Source organism: Triticum urartu, chromosome 5A (assembly GCF_056163025.1).
Source record: "Triticum urartu cultivar PI428250 chromosome 5A, HENAU_Tu73, whole genome shotgun sequence".
Taxonomy (NCBI): Eukaryota; Viridiplantae; Streptophyta; class Magnoliopsida; order Poales; family Poaceae; genus Triticum; species Triticum urartu.
In genome coordinates, this window is record NC_141877.1 from 537,225 (window position 1) to 547,530 (window position 10,306).

General features: G+C 45.8%; 1 protein-coding gene across 5 annotated transcripts; it reads left to right on the forward strand.

Moving 5' to 3' along the window:
• Nucleotides 1-2,661: 2,661 nt before the first annotated feature.
• Nucleotides 2,662-10,069, forward strand: LOC125531391 (DNA glycosylase superfamily protein). Of its 5 annotated transcripts, none has more exons than XM_048695814.2 (7): nucleotides 2,662-2,835; nucleotides 2,931-3,057; nucleotides 3,446-3,532; nucleotides 3,624-7,373; nucleotides 7,901-8,097; nucleotides 8,199-8,316; nucleotides 9,757-10,069. In XM_048695814.2, the coding sequence occupies exons 3-7, from the start codon at nucleotides 3,482-3,484 to the stop codon at nucleotides 9,766-9,768; spliced, it is 4,128 nt and encodes a 1,375-aa protein (XP_048551771.2). In that variant the 5' UTR covers nucleotides 2,662-2,835; nucleotides 2,931-3,057; nucleotides 3,446-3,481; the 3' UTR covers nucleotides 9,769-10,069. The 5 variants fall into 5 exon arrangements, with proteins under 5 accessions (XP_048551771.2, XP_048551770.2, XP_087381336.1 ...); XM_087525210.1 differs by having other exon boundaries at nucleotides 2,709-2,835; nucleotides 2,931-3,004; XM_048695813.2 differs by lacking the exon at nucleotides 2,931-3,057.
• Nucleotides 10,070-10,306: the final 237 nt, after the last annotated feature.

Genomic DNA, 10,306 nt, shown 5'->3' on the forward strand with positions numbered 1-10,306 from the left:
ATCTCGTCGCTCAGCGACCTCCTTCTCCACCTCCGGCCAAATCGAAGGAAGAGCGCGAATTTGGAGCTGGGCCTGGGCGAGAACGGCGCCGAGATGGCCTGCACCAGCGCCATCCGCTTCCTGGTAGACACGAACGCTGACGCCGGCTGCAGCGGGGTCATGGGCGCCAGGCTCGACGGGTTGCTACCCCAGCTGCCCATCCCGGCGCTCCGACATTCAAAACGCCCTCCGCCACCCCGTCCCCATCTCCCTCACCACCGCCACCTGCGTCCCGAACATGGTCCTGCTGCTAGCTCGCTCCTTCCCTCGCTCAAAGTCTTCGCAGAGAGAAAGAATGGCGTTGGCCTGTAGACGCGGACCCGACCGTAGATGGGGAGTTCCATGGAAGAAGATAAGACCTTACATATTGGTCCCACATGTCATAACAGTCAATATAACGGTCAATCTAGCGGAGTTGACTACTCTGCCACGTCAGCGCTTATGAGTGGGCCCAACCTGTCATAAACAGGTTTAAACTGGCCGAATCGGGCACTTTCCACACATGGTAGTTTTTAGTCAAAGATTAGTCAAAAAATAGTAGTTTTCGGCACAAATTTATAAAGGGGTAGTTTATAGGCATGATTGGACGAATTGTGATAGTTTTTTGTTAAATACTCTCAAATTATATACTGGCATTAGATTGTTTCCTTAAAAACAAGAGATCTTCTCATTCCAAAGAAGGGCTGTAGTACAGGGTGTGTCTCAAAAATACATGGTAGTGCAGCTGCATACAAACTGTATGAAGAAAATGGGCCTCAAGGTCCAAAACACCTCTAATCTGGGTCCCTCGGTCTTTGAATCAGTTGGTTAAAAAACCAAGAGATCTTTTGGGGTTTGCAGTAGTGTTGTTTACTAGAGGTAGCCATATTTCTTTCGAAATTATAAGTGTTAGCAAAATAAAATGGAACATAACTGAAACTGTTTCGTTATAGTATTGTCACGTCTACTTGACCTTTCATGGGAATGTGATGTAACCATCCCGCAGTCTGAGATTAATATAGACGTTGTGCAGAGAAGATTTATGCTTACCGGTAAATGCGCTTATCTCTGGTTACATTTCTTTATGGCCGCAAAGTTCAAGTAGTAGTATACATACTCTGGTCACAGTATAATCATCCAATGCAATGTGATAATTCCAGCTAAATTTCTTCATCTATAAATCTGGTTATGTTACTTCACTTTATGCAATTAAGTCTTGAATTACTAGATCTTAGGCAAATGACTTATTTCAGCAAGTGTTGATTTGAATTTTTGAATATGTTAAAATATAGATGAATCTTTGCAAATCCAACAAAGGGGTGGTAATATCTGCAGCATGAAGTTTCTCCAGCTGATTGGGCGTTCTTCTGCATGGTTGCGGCATGATCTGTGCACATGTATGTAATACTGAAGGTCTTCTGCTATCACCGTTAAGTGCTGTGTTGTTACTTGCATAAATTTGCTTGAGTTTACGAATTATATTCTGTTGTTACTTACATCTTACCAAAAAAAAAATACTTGCACTTCTTCCTATTTTTCTCTATCATCTGCTTTATGAAAATTGCTACATCAAATTAAGTACATTCTCCTCTCTTTTCCAAGTTTATTCTACTCCGTTCATCGGAAGTCTGTACAAAGGAGTGAGAGTGACATATATTTGCTTCAGGTTTTGAATTATTTTCTACTTTTGGGCTCGCATGACTATTTGATTAATGATTACTGAGGAAATTAGTGGCAAACATTTTGTTGAGTAAGCTCCTTCCTTCGCAATACATGGTAGTTTATTGCAATATGACCTCATGATAGAAACCACTCATATTTGATTTGGTTCTATGCTTGCCAACCGTAATAACTTGAAATATGCTTTTATCATGAACCTAAAATTTTGATGATGCTTTGTTTCAGGATGTGCGGAGATGCTGTTTACACTGCATAGTTCAAGGCAGATCGTAGATTACGTGGCTAAGCAGCTCACTTATATTGGCAATTCTTCATTGTTTTATTTAAATTAAAATGGTTTATATTCTGCGGGAGCAGTTACATGCCATATTAATTTCTGAAAAAGATTTTCTAATTTAGTATTGTGCTTGCATGTATTGTTTTGTCTAAAAGGAAAATTAAGAGAGGTTCGTTCAGTAAAAGTATAGTCCCGGCCACCTCTCGCTATTTTACAAAAAATCTGACCAACTTATATACTTTCGCGAGTTGCCTATACAAATAAGCCACTTGGAGAAGACATGCACGATCTGTGCTAGATGGCTACATAGGAGAGAAAGAACCGTTTAATTAAATTGGATTGGGGGCTGCATGAGACAAAGGAAAGAAGATTGTTGGTACTGATATAATAAGGAAATTAGGACATGCACGCCCAGATGGGAATGTAGGTTGCATGAGATGAAGACATACTAAGGTCGAAAGACCCTATGGATGTCGTTGGGTCGGTCTGATGGATTTTTTTATGGACACATTCAATATCCTTTCCCGTTGCAACGCACGGGTATTTATGCTAGTTGATTATAGAAGCTCGTAGGAATATAATATAGATCCGGCGGACTTTGTGGATTTTTATATACAGCAAAAAAAAAATAAAGCAGCAGCAGCAAAAGCATTTGAACTGGGCCGCACCCGTGCCGTCCCGTCCCACATGTGTGTGAAGCGCTATGTCTCTAATAAAATAAAAATGCGTGTGAAGCGCTGAGGAGCCCCTTGGCTTTCCTCGCATCCGACGGTGGTACCCCGGGGCGGGGAGGCTTGTCGCCGTTGACGGAGGAGGGGAGCAACAAGCGGTGGTGCTCTGCTGGCCGACTCCGACCCGACGTGAGCGTGCATCCCTCCCATACTCACTCGAGCCACACATCTCCATCTCCCCTGCACGTCTCTCCTCCTCCCACGCCGTGCTCTCGACCGTGCAGGTGCGGCGCCGCGGCAGCTACAATTAGGATTGGTTTGGGGCTTTCTCCTGTGGCGGCGTCCGGGTCTGGCGGTGGTGAGGCCGGCCGCTTTGGCCCTCTCATCGATCTTGGCTGCTTTTCTCAGCTCGTAAATGCACTCTTCCTCTCCTTGCCTACGAGCTGTTTGATGAAATGCTTCTGCCCTTTTATCTCGCACGCTGTACAATCTCCGCCAGGTCTCTTCTTCTTTTTTCTTTCTTTCTTTCTTTCTTCTGTCGGTGGAGGTTTGTGAGCACTCTTTCAACTCTACTTGCCTACACCTGTACTGTAACAAGATGCATTTCTTTCCAGTTTATTGAATAGATACTTAAGGATAGCATGTTCTTCTATCTGCCACTCAATGTCCTATCACTCATCTAACCATGTGTTTATTTTCTTACAAACCTCCTGCTGTAGCTAGATTTCTTTGTATATCACGTACCAATACTGATTATTGATCTTATTCTTAAATCTTATTTCTTGGTCTTCAACTGCAGGTTGGGTTCAGATTGTTTTTGAGACAGAAACACAACATGCAGTGCTCTAACCTTGGCAGCAAAAATGGTCTAAATTTCATTAACAAGGTTGTGGAATATTTTGCGTATCTTCATTTAAATATCTGGGGTTGACCTGTATGTGTTGCTTATGTGCACACTCTGTTTCATTCCTAAGCAGCACAAGGCGGCGGCGCTGCTTCTTCCCCCAAAACAAAATTTGGAGGAGGGGAAGGAAGAGGCCGGGATGACATCGAAGAAGAAGAAGCAGAAGCGCAAGGAGTGCAAGCACGTGAAGATTATGCCGTCATCTCCTTGTGCCTCCGCGGCCAAAACCCCAATCTTGGAGCAGGAGGAGAAGGTGACAAAGAAACGGAAGAGGAGGATGAAGCAGGAGCCATCCGGCAACTTGCTCTTGCCACTTCAGCCTGGCTATGCCTGTAACTCATTCCTTCAGTCCCCCGCACCCGAGATCCTAACGTTGGAAGAGGCGGCAGTGATGATTAGGAAGAAGAATATGCGTAAAGAGCAGAAGGTGGACGCGCTGCCTTTTACCCAGAATCCTACCTTAGAGGAGGAGCAGGGGGAGAAGAAGAAGGAGCGCAAGCGTGTGGAGCAGATATTATTATCTCCTTCTACACCTGTTCCTGCTGGAACCCCAATTCAGGAGCAGGAGGTGAACGTGAGAAAGAAACAGAAGAGAAGGATGGAGCAGCAGCCATCAGACAACTCGCAGTTGCCACTACACCCTGGCCATGCCTGTAACCCATTCCTTCAGTCCCCCGCGCCTGAAATCCTAACGTTGGAAGAGGCGGCGGCGATGATGAGGAAGAGGAATATGCGTAAAGAGCAGAAGGTGGATCCTACCTTAGAGGAGGAGCAGGGGGAGAAGAAGGAGCGCAAGCGCGTGGAGCAGATATTATTACCTCCTTCTACACCTGTTCCTGCTGGAACCCCAATTCAGGAGGAGGAGGTGAATGTGAGAAAGAAACAGAAGAGAAGGATGGAGCAGCAGCCATCGGACAACTCGCAGTTGCCACTACACCCTGGCCATGCCTGTAACCCATACCTTCAGTCCCCCGCGCCCGAAATCCTAACATTGGAAGAGGCAGCGGCAATGATGAGGAAGAGGAATATGCGTAAAGAGCAGAAGGTGGATCCTACCTTAGAGGAGGAGCAGGGGGAGAAGAAGGAGCGCAAGCGCGTGGAGCAGATATTATTACCTCCTTCTACACCTGTTCCTGCTGGAACCCCAATTCAGGAGGAGGAGGTGAATGTGAGAAAGAAACAGAAGAGAAGGATGGAGCAGCAGCCATCGGACAACTCGCAGTTGCCACTACACCCTGGCCATGCCTGTAACCCATACCTTCAGTCCCCCGCGCCCGAAATCCTAACATTGGAAGAGGCGGCGGCAATGATGAGGAAGGAGCAGGGGGAGCAGATATTGTTATCTCCTTCTTGTGTTGCTGCTGAAACCCCAATTCAAGGGCAGGAGATGAAGGTGATCAAGAAACAGAAGCAGAGGAGGGGGCAGGAATTATCCGGCAAATCACAGGAGCCATCTGGCAATTTGCCATTGCCACTTCACCCCAGCCATGCCTGTAACCCTCTACTAGCTGCCCCACTCCTGAAATCCCCCGCTCCTGAAATCCTAACATTGCAAGAGGCTGCGCCGATGATGAGGAGAAGGAAGATGCCTAAAGAGCAGAAGGTGGATGCGCTGATTTCCCCCCCAAATCCTACCTTAAAAGAGCATTGGGAGGAGGCCATGATAGCGACGAAGAAGAAGAGAAAGGGCAAGTGCATACAGCAGATATTGTCATCTCCTTCAGCATCTATTGCTGCTGAAACTCCAATTCAGGAGCAGGAGGAGAAGGTGACCAAGAAACAAAAGCAGAGGATGGGGCTGGAAGCATCCAGCAACATGCCGTTGCCACTTCACCCTGGCGATGTCTCCAAGCCCCTACTCCCTGCCCCATTCCTTCAAGCTGACGCTCCCAAAATCCTAACGTTGAAAGAGGCGGCAGCAATGATGAGAAAAAGGAAGATGCATAAAGAGGAGAAGGTGGATGCACTGCCTTTTGCCCAAAATCCTACCTTAGAGGAGGAGCAGCTGGAGGAGGCCATGATGGTGACGAAAAAGAAAAAGCACAAGCGCGTGGAGCAGATATTGTCACCTCCTTCTTCATCTGTTACTGCAGAAACTCCGATTCAGGAGCAGGAGGTGAAGAAACAGAAGCAGAGGAGAAGGCAGGAACCATCTGGCAAGTCAGACCTGCCATCCGGCAACTCGGCATTGCCACTTCACCCTGGCCATGCCTTTAAACCCCTATTCGCTGTGCCATTCCCTCAGTCACCTGCTCCCGAAATTCTTACGTTGGGGGAGGCGGCGGTGGCGGTGACAATGAGTAAGAGGAAGATGCGTAAGGAGAAGGTGGCTGCGCTGTCTTTTGCCCAAAATCCTACCTTGGAGGAAGAGCAGGGGGAGGAGGCCATGATTGCGATGACTAAAAAGGAGCGCAAGCGTGTGGAGCAGATATTGTCATCTGCTACATCCATTGCTGCCGAAACCCCAATTCAGGAGCAGGAGGTGAAGGTGACCAAGAAACAGAAGCAGAGGAGGAGGCAGGAACCGTCTGGCAAGTCACCATTGCCACTTGACCCTGGCCAGAGTCGCTGTGTTCAATCACAAGGAGCCAAAGCTCCACCAGAACAAGAGGGAGAGAATGATGGCTGCAAGGGGATTAAAAAGAGCAACGGGAGGAAAACCCGTGTACGTGTCCTCAGTAAGCATGAGCTCATCCAGGAGGCAAGGAAGCAGCCTCAGCCGCTGCCCGAAGGCTTTGTGCCGTTCAGCGATTTTGTTGCCAGTTGCACGGAGCAGAACCCTGACCATTCATCGCCTTACAGTGCATTTTTCGACCAGTTCCGCTATAACCCCGTCTGCAAAGATCGCAAACCCCCACTTCCCAGAACCCCTGATCGTCTGGCCAGGTTGCCACCTCGGGGTCACTCATCATTTGGGTCATCTCAGCTCGCCGCAAATGAAGCTTCCAGAGCTTCTAGGCTGGACACCATTCTAGCGTCCAAGACAAAGCAGCAAGATTCAGGTTTGGGATCACAAGAGAAAGTTAGTGTAGAAGTAAAGGAAAACCCTGAAAACAAGACGAGGGAGAAGAAGCAAAGGAAACTATCTGGCAAGTCACGATTGCCATCTGACTCCAGCCGGACTTGCTGTGTTCAGCTACAAGGAACCAAAGCTCTACCAGAACAGGACCAAGAAACTGATGCCCCAAAGGTTAACAATATTGAAAAAAGGAACAGCAAGAAGGCCCATGCCTGTGCTCCCAGCAAATGCGAACTCTTCAAGGAGATGACAAAGGAGCAGACGCTGACTGAAGGCTTTTTGGCACCCAAAGATTTGGTTCCCAATTGCACTGAGCAGAGTCCCAATTATTCATCGCCTTCTGGTGCATCCTTTGATCCGTTCTGCTATAGATCTGCCCGGCAAGATCTCAATCCCCAACCTTCTAGAAGCACTGATCATCTATCCAAGCTGCCACCTCGGCATTACCCATCATTTGAGTTGCCTGAGCTCACTATGAGTGAAACCTCCAAGGCTTTCAAGGCTAACAATTCTGTGGAGTCCAAGTCAAAGAAGAAAGATGCAGGTTCAGGCTCCACCTCAGGCTCACAGAAGAAACAAAATGTAAAAGAAAAGACAACCCCTGAGAAGAAGACGAGGATCAGGAAACCACGACCAGTGTTTACCGCTGCTGAGAAGCGCTCAGACAAATACCGACGCGTTCCCTTGGACCAGCTGGTATCACCGCCACGTTCTCCTCATAATCTCTTGCAGGAGAAGTACGCCTCTGACCCGTGGAAGGTTATGCTCATCTGCATGTTCCTCAACTTAACACAGGGTATACAGGTAAGCTCCTAGATTGTTTGATTAATTGTCTTCCCCCGTGAACTTTTGGAATTAAAACCATTGAACTGAATTCCTGCCAACTAATTTGACCGATGAGAGTTCTGATAGCTATGAAAGCAAAATAAACTCGCACGTGTTTCTGTAAAAGTGATGAATAATCTTAGTGATCGTTCTTTGTCCCCACTTATTTCATATATAAAATTAGCCAATCATGCCGTTTGTCGCTATTTGTAAGTCCAGAAAATAACCAAATTGGAATTGTCAGATGGATTTTATAGTTTATATATACAAGGAGAACTGCTGTTTCGTTTTGATGGATCTTTGGAGAACCATATTGCTGCACAGGCAAATTTACCAGTTGCATGTTGTATGTTCCTATGTATTTATCGTGCTTGTCTTGTGTTGTGTAAGTGTAGTGCTGAACTTAGATTAGTATTCCATTTATTTTAAGAAATAGTTCCCTAACCCGTCAATGCCATTTTCAAGTTTAAATACAAGAATCCAATCCCCTCTGTTAACTAATGTAGGTCAAGAGGATATTGGAGGGCTTCTTTGAACGCTATCCTGACCCTTGGTCTGCAATTAACGCTGATCCTGACAAGATGGCGGAGTATCTAGCGCCTCTAGGGTTGCAGCATGTTAGGACACGCAATATCAAGAAATTGTCCAAGCAGTATGTTGGAAATGAATGGACCCATATTACGCAGCTTTGTGGCGTCGGCAAGTGAGTGCTGCCCTCTCAATTCATTTGTTAGATATGGAATATTTGTACAATGATGTTTCTTTTTCAGTCTGATTAGTAACTAGAAGTTATTCTTACTGCAGGTACGCAGCTGATGCTTATGCAATATTTTGTGCGGGTAGGGCGAGGGAGGTGGTACCTGATGATCACAAGTTAGTTGATTACTGGAACTATGTCTGCTTTGAGTTGCCCATGACGCAGGTAGTATTCTCGACACATACATTTTAATGAATTGCTCTGAGCTTACATTTTACAGTTTCATGGCTTTGTGTGATGCTAATCATTAGCTGAAAATGCTCATGAGCTTCTCTGAACTTCTCCATATACGTGCTAGCACTGGCTGCTCCACCTTGCTGTTCATGGTCAAACAACAGTTCAAATCCATGAAATGCACCCAGGGCCTGTCATCCTGTTTTTTGAAGATCTGCAACAATTTTAAAGTAATGTCGTTGAAAACTGTGTTTGTTCTCCATAAATATGTATGCTACGAGGCTGTCAAATAAGTAACTCCATCTGTGAGAACGGTGAGGGCATCTAGCTAGTGGCAGTATCATCTATAGTGGTATGTGAGAGTGTAGCGTTGGTGCAGTAGATTAAGATCGAAACTTCCTGCATGCGCAGAATACAGGATGGAGCTTTTGGGCTTTACTGATCTGGATGTCATAATCTTCACAGGATTTGACAATGCAACCCTATTTAAAGATGATTATTATGTTGTAGGGGGATTGTTTTATTGTGAATTCGTAAAGGTTTCAGCTAGCACTGGTGCGCTGAAGCAATTCCCATAAAACAAAGTAGAATCCAGAAATTGAGTTTCATTCCCTGTTCCTGGATAATCATCGTAGGTAGGATTTTGTGTCTATTTGCATCGGTGCTATAAACAGCATACTCTATGGTCATGTGTGTTGCATGCTAATTTGAGTTTAGTACGTGAAGCAGTGGTATATGACCCTGGTTCGGCTTTCACAGCCAGCTTCTGCTTTCCCACAGCAGAATCCCAACCAAACGAGTTTCCAGCTTCCCAGAATCTGCAAATGCAGCGACTTCGGCGTACTGTAATTTTTGCAGCACCCGGAAACCCAGCTTCCATCACAGTGAGGGCAAAGGATTCACGAAAATTACCCACCTGCCGCTCAGTAAGTCATACCGGTTGGATTTCTTTTTCCTACCGAGTGTAGCCATCGGCTCCTCCCCTGAATCGAACTCTAGCACGAAGAGGCTGTACCCTCTGCCCCTCCTCTCGGAGGCCCCTGCTGCACCGCCACCTCCCCGTTCTCACTCGGTGGTAGCTCCCTCCCTCTGATGCCATGCCTCGGTTCTGTTTTTTATGTCTGTAATTTTCTTTGGATAGCATTTTTTTTCAAATTAGGGACCAAAGCTCCCAATTTCATTTCATTCAAAACAAAACTGACAACACATAAGGTCTGTTTTTTGCGGATCCCTCGATAACAGAAGGTTCAGCGGAAATTAACATACAAAGAGGAGCGCCGAAATCACATTGCGCAAAATTATGGACGACATTGTTACCCCATATGATTGAGATTGTTAGTTTGAATTGTACATCAATGCTATATTGTCGTACTGGACAGTGCAGCATGGTTACTTGACATACATGACTGAAACCTGTTTCTCATTTCCTAGCAGATGGATTAGTTCAGTGCCAGTACATGTTCAGTGAAGTGCAAGGGGAAGCAGATGTGGATGACGCCATGCAGTCCTACTAGATGGGATAATTTTATAGTGTAACTGGGGTTGGTTTTGCGTGGTTCATGTACCTTGGATACTCTTGCTCCTTTAGATTAGTGTTAAGCCTTATTGAGATGATATTACCTGACAAGCACATCTGATGGATGCAGCGAGTTATGTTTGCAGTTGCCATTCGTTAGTTTTCTTTTGTATATATATACTCGCGTCATCAGTTCAAAGGTTGGTACTGATTCATCGCCTTTTGTTATATATTCGTGCCATCGGTTCAAAGGTTGGTACTGATTCATCGCTTTTTGTTATATACGTGTGCCATCAGTTAAAAGGTTGGTACTCGTCTTGGAAGAATGAATCTGCTTTGGTTTTAAATCTCTGTCTTTTCTTTGGGGGGTGAAAACATGTGTACGAAAATTGATTGAACAAACAGTGAGGACATTTAGCTCATTCTGGCGGTGGTATTGGTCGTTCCTTGGTCCACTTCTCTCAA